General features: G+C 40.7%; 1 protein-coding gene across 6 annotated transcripts in view; it reads right to left on the reverse strand.

Annotated features, from left to right (window-relative positions):
• st3gal3 (ST3 beta-galactoside alpha-2,3-sialyltransferase 3) overlaps nt 1-16,498 on the reverse strand; it is a 378,440-nt gene that overhangs the window by 189,243 nt on the left and 172,699 nt on the right. For 3 of the 6 annotated variants that reach the window (XM_033028810.1, XM_033028809.1, XM_033028813.1), the window contains exons 4-5: nt 14,481-14,588; nt 5,818-5,910 (exon numbers count right to left, since the gene is read on the reverse strand). In XM_033028810.1, coding sequence (XP_032884701.1) covers nt 5,818-5,910; nt 14,481-14,588 — 201 coding nt within the window. The remainder of the gene's footprint in view (nt 1-5,817; nt 5,911-14,480; nt 14,589-16,498) is intronic. The other 3 variants (XM_033028812.1, XM_033028811.1, XM_033028814.1) reach the window with 1 other exon arrangement.

Here is a 16,498-nt window from a genome sequence, read left to right on the forward strand (position 1 = left end):
AGGTCCATCAGCTACACAAAGCAGGCAACATTACTCTGTCCTTCAAGCTAATATGCAGAAGTTGGTCTGTGACACACAACAAACCTTTGTCCTTCAATACATGACACAGAGTCTCAATGAACTTAACAGACTGTATCAGTCCACCATATGGCTCACGCTTTTAAGAGTACAACAGACATCTGTCCTACAATATTTATTAATCTGCTCTCCCATTACCTTTTTCACCATCAGTATGACAGAGGTGAGACAGACAAATACCATGTTTGCCAAATTTTCTTTTAAACTATATCTTTGATTTTATACGACAGCTGTGACACGTAACAGAAAACATACTGCACGGTTTCAAAACAGTTGATGTGAGCCAACAAAAGGAAGATTGTCTCTCCCAAGTCATTGCTGGGCTCCAACAAGAACCTCGTTTCCTTAAACCCGCTGATCTAATCACTGAAGTCTGCTCAATAGCACCATCTGTTCAAGGTAATGAATAAAGTGAGAGACTATTTCCAGATTCTAATAACATTTTAAACTGCACTGAAACCCAAAGTCTCAATTGTGCTCTTAATCAATCTCACAGACTGTGTAACTTAATACACCAACATTATACTACTCTACCAAAATAATGTTCAATTTTGAAGATTTCCAGCAATAACATTTGAATAGTCTTAAAGACTAGAAAGGAAATAAATGTAAATTGGTGTCAATCCAAAATTACTGCCAGCTATTCCTAAGATAACTTAGTATAAAGAAAAGGTTATATTTAAAATTCAATGTCTTTTTATTACATATGAGATAAATTAATTTAAGTGATCTTGCTGGTAGTAAAGGCCATTCCTTTTGGGTGTACAATGACAATGTTAATAGCACTCCATCATCCAACAGAGAAAGTGTCCCAACACAATGAATACAGGGAAAGATGGTACTACTGAATGTGCAGTGATTCCAACTGAAAAATGTAAAAACATGCTAATTGTTATTATGTTATTTTCACATCCTCGTGATACTGAGACAAAGTGAAGATTTAAATATGAAATTCCCATAATATTCTCTCTCATGGGCTCTACTGAGAGATTATGAGTAAAGCTAAATTCAGCCCCTTGAACCTGTTAATGCATTCAATTAGGTAAATCATGTGTTTCTTAGGTAGATCTTTCTGCATGAATTCTGTTGCCATTAGCAACATTGCTAATTTTTTTTTAATCCAATATCTAAATGTTTGAAGGTAGATGCTGGTGGGGTGGATGGTCAGGATGAACAGTCTCTGTCCTGAACTGTTAACGTTTTCTCTTTCCTTTGATGCTACCTGACCTGCTGAGTATTTCCAGCATTTTTGGTTTTATTTCAAAGAACTGCCATTGCTATTATATCGTTTGCTGACATATTTAACCACTTCTGTAATGAAAGGGCGAATTGCTATTGCATTGCTTGCTGGGATACTTGACCAGATCTTGTGGCTTTGTATTTCTTCTCTCAAGCAGGCTTTCTCCAGTGGAAAGGTATTTGCAGATAAGAGGGGGCAGTTAGGGACGCCAGTACTGATAAGGGGACAGACACGAACTGGCACAGAAAAACAACTTCATGTTAGGACTGGACTGTTGCATCTTGGAACTATGACCAATGTCTTCGGAATGCTTGGTTTTGAGCAAAAGGTGAAAAACAACATATTAGGACTTGGCTGATGCTTCTTGGGACATTACTTAATGTCATTGGTATTCTGCGTACGTGTATACTTTTGCTGTATAAAGACTCCGGGATTCTTTGTTAAGGTGAGTGGTATCTTGGGAGAACCAGAAGTACTACTGAATACTTCTGGACTGTAACATCTTCCACCACTCCTGTCATGACGTAAAAGTAAAGCTTGTTTGGTTTACCTTAACCCATTGTGTTTTGTCTGTTTTTAAAGATGCGAGCTTTAACAGTCAGGATTATTTTAATGGACAGCTGTTATGCTTCAAATACCTTCCTTTTGGGTGGCATTTATTTATCTAATCTTGTAATGATAAGAATTACCCACTTTCTTGTTGCGCCCTCCTTTAAGTTTAGATACCTTCTTCTGTTTCTCTTGTTCAGTTACATTATTTTAAACTATAAACATGTCAAAAGCAACAATAATGGTAAAGATGAAGCACCAAGCATTACTTTTACATTTTCAATATACAATAACGTAAGGTATACCATTTTACTAACTTTACTATATCAAATCTGGATCACCTGGACTACAATATATAATTTGGTGTTAGTTCCATTCATGTCGTACAACATATAAAAGCTGGCAAGTGTGCAGGAAAAACCAAAGAAGCCTCTAACTAAACATCATTCGCATACCTATCAAACCCAGAGACACAATTAGGACCTTTCATACATCAATAATAATTATTTTGACATTTACAATTCAAAGGGAATCTTAAACAATTGTCAATAAATGTACAATTGCAAGTTTGTCATTAGCTTTCAGATTGCAAACTTAGTCAGATTAACATGATGATACTTATAAAGAAAAGCATCAGAAAGCCCATCTTGACAGACCAAAATAAGGAATTTGAAAATGAGCACATTATTGCACAAACATACCAATATATTGTGACTCATCCAATTCACCACAAATATTTTGTGATTCAAACAAGTAACCTTTTAAAAAAGAAAATTAATGAAAAACCAGATATAATTTTTTGGTTGAATGAAAAACAAAATTAGAATACTAAAATACTCACTACAGTGCAGTGGAGTCATTTTACTCGGCGGCGCGACTCTCGTCAGCAGCGGCCTCTGCAGTCCGTCTGTGTTTAATTATTTTTTGTCTCGTTTTTATGTAGTTTACTTATTTTTTTTGTTGGGGTATGTGTGTGGGGGGTGGGGGTAACTTTAAAATCTTTCCCCTGCACGGGAGACCCGACCTTTTCTTTGTCGGGTCTCCGTTGTCGTTGGGGCTGCAACGTGGAGCGGCCTCCAACAGGAACGACCTGGGGTTCCAGCTGCGGAGCTGCCGACTACTCACCGTCACGGGGCTGGCCGAGTCCGGAGCGGGTGGAGCGGTGGTGGAGCGCTGCTGCCACCCGACCTCCGGAGTTTCGGAGGCTGCAACTGCGGGTTTGGCGGACGGCGGCACCGGGAGCCCGCGGGTCCCTGCTGGGTGACCGCTTTTCGGGGCTTCCACAGCGGCGACTTCTCCCGCCCGAGTTGCGGGGTTGAAGAGCACCTGAGCGGGGCCTTACACCATCGCCCCGCGCGGCTTGGAATGGCCGCGGGACTTTGCGAGCGCCCGCCGGGGGCTCTAACACCAAGACCCGGTGTGCGACCTTGCATCACCCGGCGTGGCTTTAATGGCCGCGGGACAATCGCCATCGCCAGCCGGGGGCTTTGACTTTGACTCTGACATCGGGGGGGAGAGTGCAGTGGAGAGATAAGTTTTTTTTGCCTTCCATCACAACGATGTGATGGATGTTTGTGTAAACTGTGTTGTGTCTCGGGTCTTTTTGTTTTGTAATGTATGGCTGCAGAAACGACATTTCGTTTGGACCTCAAGGGGTCCAAATGACAATAAATTGAATTGTATTGTATCTACAAAAGCAATCAAGTAGTTTTTGCATGGATAGCGCACTTACTCTTATTGGATATGGGTCCTCTGTTCATTAACACAGCACAAATATGCAAAAGAAGCCCAAATGATACTGAAGACTAAAAATAAAAAGTTTTATTTTGTATTTTATTGTCAGCGAGTATGAGTTGCACAAATTCTTCAAGTTCGATGCTTTCCTTAAATTTCCATCAGACTGTGTCTTTTGAGTACCATCCCAACCCTTTCATCTCTACAAATGAACTAACCCAAACCAATCATCTCCATGATCTCCCCCCCCCCCCCCCCCCCATCAAATATATCTCTAAGAAATTCCATCCCAATCATTTTCACAATCAACCTGTATCCGGAGAAACCATATACACAGATAACCACCGTTTTCCTCCTCAGACATCACCACCTTCCACTACAATTGCACACCCCAAACCATCACAAGTTGGCATAGCAATGGGATCCTTGATCTTTCTCTTGCACTCATCTTCATGGCAGATCTTTTCTAGTGTTTCTCCAATCACTTCCACCCTAGGAGCCTCTCTCCATACCCACCCCTCACTCTGCTTGGTTATCTAAACGCAGTCCTGATAAACCTTCATTCATAACCACCGCTATCCACAATAATGGGCGATCATAACTTCCATTACCACAATAGTCAATGATTATGAACGCAAGACCTTTATGCAAATTCAATCTTGCAAATTGTATTTTATCTGGCAACATGTGATCTTAAATGTATCAAAAATTGTATTTGCTATACACCTGCTCTGGAGATGACTAGGAGAGGAAATGGGAGGGTTGGTATTAGACAGAAGAAGCCAGCACTTATTTTTCATCTCCACAAAATTCATCAAATAATGAGTGGCCAGAGCCGAGAACCTGCAACCACAATACATCACATCCAGATTTGGTAAAGAATTACTGAAGTTGTTAATTATTAAGTACAATTCTTCACCTCCTCTTGACAAGGAAGCAATGCTAATCCTGGAAGGGAGGGGAGGGGATGTTGAGGGTGATGTGAACAGGAATAAAGTTCACCCTGGTTGCAAGGGTATCGAATATAAAATAAATCAAATGTACTTGTTGAGCAGATCAAAAGTGGCAGAAGAATTTTGGCTGGAAAATTAGGAGCTTGAGAATGGACAACCATATGATTTGGGGCCGAGATTTCCATCCTAAACCCCTGCCCCCCCCCCCCCCCCCCCCCTCCAAATGTCAATACAAAAGGAGATAGTGCTTGAGTAGAGCTTGAGAAATGTATGGGAAGAAATATCAGTAAATGGGCAGAGATGATGAGGTGATAGGAGGAAGTAATCAGAGATGCTTTGGCAAAATAACATAGAAAGTAGAATAAATTGCACAATAAGATACAAAATACATTATCCATTTGGCTAAATAGTCACTCTACCAGAATGAGTCCTCGAAAAGTGGGGCGAGAAATATCTTGCATCGATAACAATTTAAACACAGGGCTAAAGTACAACCAAGAGGAAGAATAAAATGCAAAAAAGAAAATGATGTCAAGCTGCACAAGGAGAAAATAAGAGAAATGTTCAAACATTTTGAAGCTGCATCTTAAAGAGGAGAATAGAGTGGCTTGGGGAAAGAATTCCAGATCTTGGGGACCAAATCGTTGAAAGCACTGCTACAGGGAATGGAGTGATTAAAAAGAGCTTGAAGGTTTCAAAAGATTTGGACATAAAGAATAACAAAATCATGGAGGAATTTATAATTAAGATACTAGTTAATGTGGTTCCAATGTACATCGAAAAGCACAGAGTCTAGGTTAACTGGAGTAAGAACAGTGTTTTCAGAAGAAGGGTCTCGATCTAAAACATCACCTATCCATACTCTCCAGAAAGTTTGCCTGACCTGCTGAGTTACTCCAAGACTTTGTGGCTTTTTCGGAGTAAGAACAAGTTAAGGCACAGGCAAAAGAATTTTAAATGACGTCTTTTTGAAAGAACAGAATGAAAAAGACCAACCAATGGGGCTATAAGAAATCAATCTGGAAGTAAGAGATACAGATGAAGATTGTTTCGGCAAATGAGCCTATTACAATATGTATGTATTAGGAGAGGAAATTAGCACTCTTTGTTTTGGAGAAACACAAGTTTTGAAACGTATTTCAAGTAGCGTAGAAACATATTGAAAAGTTTTGAACGTATTTCTAAATCAATTATGACAAAGATGAGAAACTGTCTAATTTGCAATGTTGTGTGACAAACAATGGAAAGTAATTTATAACTTACTTTGGAAATATTGCTGTCATCTGTGCAGAGGCATATCCTTTTCTGCAGCCACCTTCTGTGACATTTCCATTTTTATAGTTCAATTCTGCTGAGCTGGAGAAAAAGAGAACAAAAATAAAAGCAAATCAGATAAGTGATATAACAGCACAAGATGGACACAATAAATTATGGGAGGGGGCTATTCAAGACTTCATATTAGCACACGCTGCAGAAAGGTAATCTAATTTATCTCACTCCCTTAGGATATAACTATTTATTTTTCTAAATATTTATAAATTTCCTTTCTAAATGGTCACTGGGGATTTGAATTCCAACATTGTTACTGTACAGATACTACTTGACTTGATAGCTCTCGTCATATCAAAAAATATCTCCTACCTTCTTCCTTCAAGGTCTTTGATTTAATGTATGTCTTTCCTTACCGGTCAACCACCCAAACAAAATTGTTCTATTTACTTTTTCAACGCACTTCATAATTTTATACATACCTCTCTCATTGCTCAACCTTTTATATCCTAACGAAATGAGCCTCAGCTTTTCTAGTCTCTCCACATAACATGCCTGTCATTCCCATTATCATTTTAATAAATCTCTTCTGCATCCTCTCCGTGGCATTTACATTTATCCTGAAATAGAGTACTTAAAATTAGTCACAATAAAAGCTTGCATTTAGATAATGCCTTTAATAAAATAACCTACTGCAAGGTATTTTCAAGGAGCAAACTTGGAGAGAAAGGATCGATGAGGTAGATCTTCAACTAAGAGAAAGACTAAGAAGCAGACAAAGGAGGGGGAAGCTCAATACTCAGTGTAAGAACAGCTGGAGAAGCTGAGTATTCTTAATAAGTGGTATAGTGAGGGAGCTGAGAATCATCTGCTCTCCAATCTCTCTTAAGGAAATTAACATTATTATATTTCCTAACGTGTGCTGCGCCACCTGCCACCTATCTGTTTATCTTGTCGACTATCTTTGGTAATCTTTGTCAATTTGTCCTGCTCTAAACATGCCATCATTCGTATAAGCAAGTTCTGTTAATTGCCATATGTGTGCTTCGGAGAACCGGAGAGCCTGATAGTGTACAGCGATCTTTTCAGTAATTAAGCTAATCCAGCAAAAAACAATGTTTTGCTCCCTTGTCCCTTTTATGTTAGTTATTTAAAACTGTTTGAAAGTCATTTAATAACTTTCCTTCTAAGACTTTCATATATTAAAGAATAATAGAAAACTAGTAAAGGCAATAAGTGAATGTAGCATTTAGTTGGGTCACACTTTCTTTGCAGCCGAACAATGAGCCTTGGAGCAAGTTGCCCAAATTTTGTTGGTGCCTGCAAATTTGTCCTCAGCACTGCCAGACAAGGTCATTGCCAAGTTTCTTCCAAATAACATCAGTCACAATGGCTTGAGAAAGAAAAGGAAAAGAAAGTTTTGATAAGCCTTCAAAAATACCTTAACCTTCTATAACATAGCAATGGAATAGGATACATAGGGTGTAATGCATTTAGAGGTGTTAAATGCGCCTAATGATACATCAGAAATGCATGTCATTTGGACTAAAAATGCATTGAAAGGAATCTGATAAATGATGGTTAAGGCAAAAAACAGAATCAATTCAACAAAAAAGTAGCAAATGATCATGCCCAATTGTCTTCATCCCAGAATGCTGGATCACAAGACTTTATGGGGGGGGGGAATTCAATGAGCAGGAGCAACTTCCAAAATGGCAAGAAATCTTATAGGGAACTGTCATACTCAATATCTAAATGTTACAATGTAAAGTCAAAGATATGTTGGAGCTGAGATGTCAACACATCTAGACCATGTCCAGGGACAGTTCCGCGTAAAAAAGAATGTTCATAATATTCAGCACTTCAGAGAGCAAAGAAGGTGATTGCTTCAGGTCAACAATATTTTATTTGGAGATTTACACCGTCTGCGGGTTTTATTTTTAACTTTCTGGATTGTGTAGAATTAAAGAGCCTGTTGCACTTTGTGTCAGACTCCTTAACTTTACACCAGCCATAATTGTAAAAGCAGCAACCCCACTCTTTTGAACAAGTTCGGGTTTAGTGTTTATTTATTATCTCACTTGATATTTATGTCTTTTAATGTTTAATGTATTTCAAATTAAATTACTTATCTGACTTTTAAATAATTTAAATATTTATTTTTTAATTAATTAAATCCACTAACCGGTTTTGCTACCTGAGGCCTGTTTGTATTTATAGGCTGCCCTGACTCATGAAGAAACAGTGAACAGCTCCTGCATGGTCCTTCCCATGGATTTTGCAATGCACGAGAGTGGTCACAGTTTTAACACAGGGCCACACTGGATAACACAGCACACTGGATTGCGCTCAATGCAGTCTATTTTTACATCTTTATGTCAGCACTTTTACTGCACAATTATTCTGAATAGTAGGCTGATTCAATAGTTTAATTTGCAAGACATTGATTCACCCCCTGCAGGGTGAATACATCTCTCCTTATCTCTGTCCTGAATGGCCAATCCTTATTTTGAGATTGAACACTTCTTGTTTTTGACATTCCAGCTAGGGAAAACTGCCCTATCAACCCGTGTTTCCTCAGAGTCTGGCTCAATAACTATGATTAAGACATCTATTAAGTTGCATTTAAACCCTCCTATAATAAAGACCAACATGAATTTGCTTCTTAAATATATGTATATTCACTTTCAGTGATTAATGTACAATGTCACCCAGAACAACCAGTATGTTTCATTTAAAAAACGTTCCACTTGTTTTCTACCAAAGTGAACCACTTCACATTTTTCCACAACTTTCAACTTGCCCATTCACTAACCTCCGACACATATCTGCATGCTCTTAATAATCAGGTCTACCACCTAGCAAGCTTTGATATATTACACTTGTTCCCTCATCCAAAATATTGTAGATTGTGAATAGATGATGTCTCATTGCCAATCTCTACAACATCCCAGTAGTTTGAACTTCCCAACCTGAAAATATTTACTCTGTCCAACCTTATCCAGTTTATTATTACAGGTACTTCTGCTATAACTGTTATTTGTCCATTACACAAATTATATATAATGTGAGTAATGAATTAGGGAACACTAATTGCATTGCACAGGCTAAATTGGTTATAATACAATTTTTAAATCGGAAATTAAAAAGTACTTGAATAACGATTGCTTCTATTGACACGTGCAATGACTACTCAACCCGTCATTCTTTTTTTTTCTCTTTTCCATCAGACAGAAGATACAAAAGCTTGAAAGCACATTATCAGATTCAAGAACAGCTCCTTCCCCACTATCAAACTCTTGAATATATTAACGATTTAGACGAGGGAATTAAATGTAACATCTCCAAGTTTGCAGATGACACAAAGCTGGGTGGCAGTGCCAGCTGCGAGGAGGATGCTATGAGGCAGCTGGGTGACTTGGATAGGTTGGGTGAGTGAGCAGATGCATGGCAGATGCAGTATAATGTGGATAAATGTAAGATTATCCACTTTGGTGGCAAGAACTGGAAGGGAGATTATTATCTGAATGGTGTAAGAAGAACTGCAGATGCTGGTTTAAATCAAAGATAGACACAAAATGTTGGAGTAACTCAGCGGGTGAGGCAGCATCTCTGGAGAGAAGGATTGGGCAACGTTTGGGGTCGAGACCCTCTTTAGCCTGAAGAATTCATTATCTGAATGGTGTCAGATTAGGAAAAGATGAGGTGCAACGAGACCTGGGTGTGCTTGTACATCACTCACTGCAAGTAAGCATGCAGGTATAGTAGGCAGTGAAGAAAGATAATGTCATGTTGGCCTTCATTGCGAGAGGATTTGAGTTTAGGAGCAAGGAGATCCTACTGCAGTTGTACAGAACCGTGGTGAGACGGCACCTGGAGTATTGCGTGCAATTTTGGTCTATTAATTTGAGGAAGGACATTATTACTATTGAGGGAGTGCTGCGTAGGTTCACCAGGTTAATTCCCGGGATGGCGGGACTGATATATGATGAAAGAATGGGTTGACAGGGCTTGTATTCACTGGAATTTAGAAGGATGAGAGGATATCTTAAAGAAACATATACAATTCTTAAAGGATTGGACTAGCTAGATGCAGGAAAAAAAATTCCTGATGTTGAGAGTCCAGAATCAGGGGTTTATTTTTGAAAATCCTGCACAAATAACTGTTATTATGAGTCTGAAACTCTCCAACTCCTAATTCCCTTTCCCCCATTGACATATAATACAAGATTTCCTAGGAATACAACTATCGCTGTATTTGGGCTTCTGCCTGTTAAACTACCTCAACACACACAAGTATGGTACCTCCCCATGCCCTTGAATATTGTTTAATAATTCTGAGTGGCAACTTATCAAAGTGCTTCCGAAATTGCAAATAAACCACATTCACTTGCTTTGACACAGCCCACATAATGAAACATCACTCACACCCGTGTCATTCTTTCTTTTTCCCTCTCCTTGAAGCATATAATCAGATTCAAATACAGCTTCTTCCCCACTGCTATCAAACTTTTGAACGGACCTCTAGCATTCCTGGGATGTACCCCCAATCTTCTAATCTGTGCCAATGTGGCGCTGGCACACCTTTTATCTGCATTTTCAGATAGCATACAAAACTTGTTTCACTATATCTCGCTATATTATATCACTTTTTCCACTATTCATATCACTATGTACAAATGCAAAAAACACTTGTCAAACATAATTTTCTTTTCAGAAATCTATGTTGCCTCCACCTAATTCTATTATTGTTCATCAGTCAATGAAAGTAAGCATGTAGGTACAGCAGGCAGTGAAGAAAGCTAATGGCATGTTGGCCTTCATAGCAAGGAGTTGAGTATAGGAGCAAAGAGATCATACTGCAGTTGTACAGGGGCCTAGTGAGACCACACCTGGAGTATTGTATGCAGTTTTGGTCTCCTAATTTGAGGAAAGACATTCTTGCTATTGAGGGAGTGCAGTGTACGTCTACAAGGTTAATTTCCGGGATGGCGGGACTGTCATATGCTGAGAGAATGGAGCGGCTGGGCTTGTATACTCTGGAGTTTAGAAGGATGAGGGGATTCTTATTGAAACATATAAGATTATTACGGGTTTGGTCACGCTAGAGGCAGGAAACGTGTTTGGGGAGTCCAGAACCAGGGGCCACAGTTTAAGAATAAGGGGTAAGCCATTTAGAACAGAGACGAGGAAACATTTCTTCACACAGAGAGTTGTGAGTCTGTGGAATTCTCTGCCTCAGAGGGCGGTGGAGGCCGGTTCTCTGGATACTTTCACGAGGGAGCTAGATAGGGCTCTTAAAGAAAGTGGAGTCAGGGGATATGGGGAGAAGGCAGGAATGGGTTACTGATTAGGGATGATCAGCCATGATCATATTGAATGGAGGTGCTGGCTCGAAGGGCCGAATGGCCTGCTCCTCCGTCTATTGTCTATTACTTTTTCAGGTGTCCTGGTACCATTTTCTGAGTAATTAATACTATCTCCCAACTGCTGATGTCAGTATAACTGGCACTTCCTCCTTTCTTATTTGAGTGTTCCCCACTTCCTCCTTTTGTCTTGAAGTTTTCTGTGGAAACCATTCCAGAATCTCTGTTGGAAGATGACAATTAGTGCAACTCCAATGCCAATATCCACCTCCTGGGATTCAGATCCAAAAGCCTTAGGAATTTATCAGCTTTAAGTTGCATTAATTTCTCCAATACTATGCTTTTCCTTTTTACATTTCTCATGAAGTTTTGACAGGCCCTTTTTTATGGAAATGCTATGTTATGTTTGTATCTGCTTTCTCTTCCCTTATCAATTTCTTAGTCCAACTTTGCTAACATCTGAATGTTTCCCAATCCTCAGGCTTACAACTATTTTTGGTAATAAGCCTTTCTCTTTCATCAAATATAACCTTTAACTTTTCTTGTTAGCCAGAGCTGGATCATTTTACCTGTTCGGTAGCACAAACGGAATATATAGTAAACAATCCATTAGTTAGTTTTTAAAATGCTAGTCATTGTTTATTTTCTATCATACCTTTTAATATAGTTTCCCAGTCTTTCACAGCCAACTTGTACTTCATAGGTTCCTTGCTTGTTTTTTTAAATACATTTAAGACCTTTCAGATGGATCAAAATCACTTTCAAATCTTCATAAAAAATTCTATTATTGTACGATCAGTCGTCCCTAACGTTGTATCTAAGAACTTTGGCCAGTGATCAATAGAAATAATCTGACATTCTTGTATGAAAGCTGTGGAATTTAAATTCAAATAATTAAATAAATCTGAAATTGTAAAAAATTGCTATCATTAACAGTAATCAAAAAGGTTGGGTTAGAGTTTCGGAATAAGAAGGGAGTAATCACTTTGATGAGATTGTACTATGCCCCTACTCCCCCCCAAATAGTCAGGGGAATTAGAGGAGCAAATATGTAAGGAGACTGCAGATACCTTTAGAAGTAATACACTATAACAGCAGGTGATTTTATCTGCCCAAATATAGACTGCGGGTGCTAAGGGATTAAAACATAATTTGTCGTGGCCCTACACTCGATGTGCTTTTGGAAAATGTGGTTAGGCAAGTGAATGAAGTATCAGAAGAGGAGCACTTTGAAATATGACATAAGTGTCAAGCATTGGCAATATCAAACACAGAAACTAATAATGTTTTTAAGAAGGAACTGCAGATGCTGGAAAATCGAAGGTACACAAAAATGCTGGAGAAACTCAGCGGGTGCAGCAGCATCTATGGAGCGAAGGAAATAGGCAACGTTTCGGGCCGAAACCCTTCTTCAGAAACTTCCACAGAAACTAATAACTTCTTCTTGATATTTGATGACTCACCTATTAATAAAATCCTGGGAAGAGTCACAATTACCTAGAAATGTTACTAGACTCACCACAAAAATACTTTGGCTGCAGCAAGGGGTCAGAAATTAAGTATTCTATGGCAAACCTATTTTCTGACTCTCCAAAGTTTCTCCTCCACTTACAGGACATGTCCAATGTAAGATGAAATATTTTCATCTTGCTGTGATAAGCACAGCCCCAACAACGCAAAAGATCAATACCACCCCATGACAAAGTAGATTTCTTTAATGTCAATTACTTAAGTCACTACTCCCTCCACCAAGAGTACATCCACAGTCACAATATGGACTATTTACATGAGTCACTGCATCAATTCATCAAGACCTCTTGCTTGCAAACTCTCCCACCTAAAAAAACGAGGACAATAAAAGTCTGGACCCTTCCAAATCACAAGTCATACATCATCTTGACCCAAAAACAAATGCTGTTCATCCATCAACAATGCGTGAAAATCCTTGAGCTCCCCCCCAAACAATTTGAATAACTTTGAGGGTAATCATTAATGAGCAATATATGTTCGATTGCCTGTGAAGCTCATGCGACAAATCATTTAGGTTATACTAGACCAAGGGGGACACGTTGGGTCCCGTCCCCTCAACGCGCGGTTGCGGAGGGGGGGCCTGCGGCGTCACACACACACTAACCACATCCCCCACACACACACGCACTAACCACCCCCCCTTGATATTATATTAATATTATTCATTGGCTCCTTTTACCCCATCGTTGCCCTATCTCGAGGGGCAGAGAAAGAGAGAGAGAGGGAAAGGGAGGGGTTGGAGAGGGGGGGGATGGAGAGGGGGGGGGGGGGGGAGAGGAGAGGGGGAGGAGAGGGGGGAAGGGGGAGAGATGGGGGAGGGGGAAGGAGAAGGGGAGGGGAGAGAGGGAAGGGGGGAGGGGGTACAGATGAGGGGGAGGAAGGGGGGTTGAGAAGGGGATAGAGGAGAGGGGGGAGAGAGGAGGGGGAGAGTGGGGGGGGAAGGGGGGAGAGGAGGGAGAGGAGGTGGGAGAGGAGGTGGGAGAGGAGGGGGAGAGGAGGGGGGAGAGGAGGGGGGAGAGGAGGGGGGAGAGGAGGGGGAGGGGGAGAGGGCGGACTTGAACTTGGTGAGCGGGCGGCGGGCTTCGGGACCTCGCGGGCCCTCGGAAGCCCAACCAAATCACTGCATGTTCAGCGGCTTCAATTCAGAGCTCGAGGGGGGGTGGGCGGTTGGGCTGCGGGCACGGCGCTACGGACGGCCAGCCGAGTGCGAGTTGACTGCAAGCGGGAGGCGACAAAATGACTGCGAGTCTGGTGTGGGGTTAACGTAACTCGCAGAGCGTGCAAAAACAGTGGCCAGCAGGCTGCGCTTTTAAAACTGTGCGCATCTAGCCGTGAGGAGCAGAGCCATTGTGACGTCATCAGCTCTTTAGCTATAAAAAATATCTCAGATTTGTGAACAATTAAAATAAAAATCTCAAGAAATAATGAATCAAATTTTCAGATGAGGCGATTTTTGAAATCATGAGGTAAATCTCTATTGGAATATGTAAAACTTTCACTGTTAGCACGTCGTGTTTTCGAGGAGATGTGAGTCACATACAAACAAGACACACACAAATAAATACATCCACATCCAATATCAGAGTTTTATAATAATAGATATGCAAACTGTGCTCATTCTAAATTTTTTATCCTAAATACTGTACTCCACATTGTATCTGTCTCCCATATTGATTGGAAGTATTACACTTATTCCCTATCTTAGATACACCATAATTTGGCACACTGGGATCTAACAGTCTAGTGAGTTTCTGCACTTACCGAGTGTAGTTCAATGTGGGGAGGCAGGGAGAAAAAAGTCTGTCTTTCTGGATATCAGCAAAGGCACAGCCATCTCCTCTGTTGTCCACTACTGATTTCTCCAGTTCCCTAAGAGTTACCCACAAATTACATTTTCAGAACTTGCTAACAACAATGATATACAAGCACTGCTAAATCAAATAATCGATACCAGAGCAATTTACATATTGCAATCACTATTTTATACCTGTCAATAACCAATTGGCTGTTATATCAGTGTATGCAGAAACCTGCATTTATATTGTTCAAATACTTGTAAAAGATAAATTGACAAAATAAATCATGGAAAACAGCCTCCTCTGCCATTTTAAAACCAGGACTAATTCTCTAACTCAAGATCATATTCTTGTCTACTCTCCATAATCCCAGATTCCCAAAATACTATTTATTAGTGCCTTAAACATATCCAATGACTAAACATCCTTTGCCCTCTGGGGAACAGAAATCCCAAATCTTCAGTCCAAGTAATGAGCTGAGGCCTAAAAGGCTAACTCATTATCTTGAAATTGTTACCTAAATTTTAGATTTGAGACAAAAGATTGCAAAAGAACAGCATCTGTGGAGGGAAATGAAAAGATTTATCTTCTTCAGACTGATCCTCTGGCTGCTACAAATGTGAGAAGTGCATCCAGGTACAGCTCCTGAAGGACTATGTTGGGGAACTGGAGAAGCAAGTGGATGACCTCAGGTTCGTCCGAGAAACTGTGTCGTTCCTCGACAAGTCCTACAGTAAGATTTTGCACCTAAGGTACTGGAAGAGAGAAGGTGGGTGACAGTGAGAAAGGGAAGGAAACATGGAATGCAAAGGTCCCCGAGTGTTGTACCTCTTGAGAACAGGTTCACCCACTTAGAAGTTGTCGGGACAGAGGACGTTAACACACTCAGCGGCGGACTAGCTTGCGAAGCAAAAAGTGCTGTTGAGCCATTAAAATCAAAGAGGCCGACGCCAGGCAATGCCGTGGTAGTTGGAGACTCCCTTGTGAGAGGTACGGACAGGGTTTTCTGCGGCAACAGACGGGATTCGAGGATGGTGTGCTGCCTCCCTGGTGCCAGGATCCAGGATGTCACGGACAGAGTGCAGAAAATCCTCAAGGGCGAACGTGAACAGGTGCAAGTGGTAGTGCATGTCAGCACAAACGATGCTGGAAAGAAGGGGATGAATATTCTGCAGCATGAATTTAGAGAGCTCGGAAAAATGCTGAAAAGCAGGACCTCCAGGGTGGTTATCTCCGGTTTGCTTCCAGTTCCTTGTGCTGGTGACAGGAACAGGGAGATACGGGATCTGAATGTGTGGCTGAGGAACTGGTGCAGGGGGCAGGGATTTAGATTCATAGACCACTGGGATCTGTTTTGGAGTAAGGGGGAACTGTACAAAAGGGACAGATTGCACCTTAACAGGTGAGGGACCAGCATTCTGGCAGGCAGGTTTGCCACTGCTACACGGGTGGTTTTAAACAAAATAAGGGGAGGGGTGTCCAATGGGATAGTCAAGGACGGAGTTAAAGGGAAAAAGAGTAAAGGGATAGTTAATGATCCCACAATTAACGGGAAAGAAAGCTCACAAATGGATAGGAGAAAATGGCCAAGTGTATTAGGGATCGATGTGAAAGGTGAGATGCGTAAGGATTTAAAAGTATTGTATAAGAATGCGCGAAGTATAAGAAGTAAAGTAGACGAGCTTGAGGCTCAGTTAGAGGTTGGTAGATATGGCATTGTGGGGATTACTGAGATGTGGCTGCAGGAGGATCGGGCCTGGGAACTTAATATTCAGGGTTATACATCCTATAGAAAGGACAGGCAGGTGGGCAGAGGAGGGGGGGTAGCTCTGCTGGTGAGTGATGGAATTCAGTCCCTTGCGAAGGAAGACATAGGGACTGACGAGGTAGAATTACTGTGGATTGAGTTGAGGAATTGTAAAGGCAAGAAGACACTAGTGTTATCTACAGACCCCCAAATAGTAGCCCGGATGCAGGGTGTAA

Source organism: Amblyraja radiata, chromosome 10, assembly GCF_010909765.2.
Source record: "Amblyraja radiata isolate CabotCenter1 chromosome 10, sAmbRad1.1.pri, whole genome shotgun sequence".
Lineage (NCBI taxonomy): Eukaryota > Metazoa > Chordata > Chondrichthyes > Rajiformes > Rajidae > Amblyraja > Amblyraja radiata.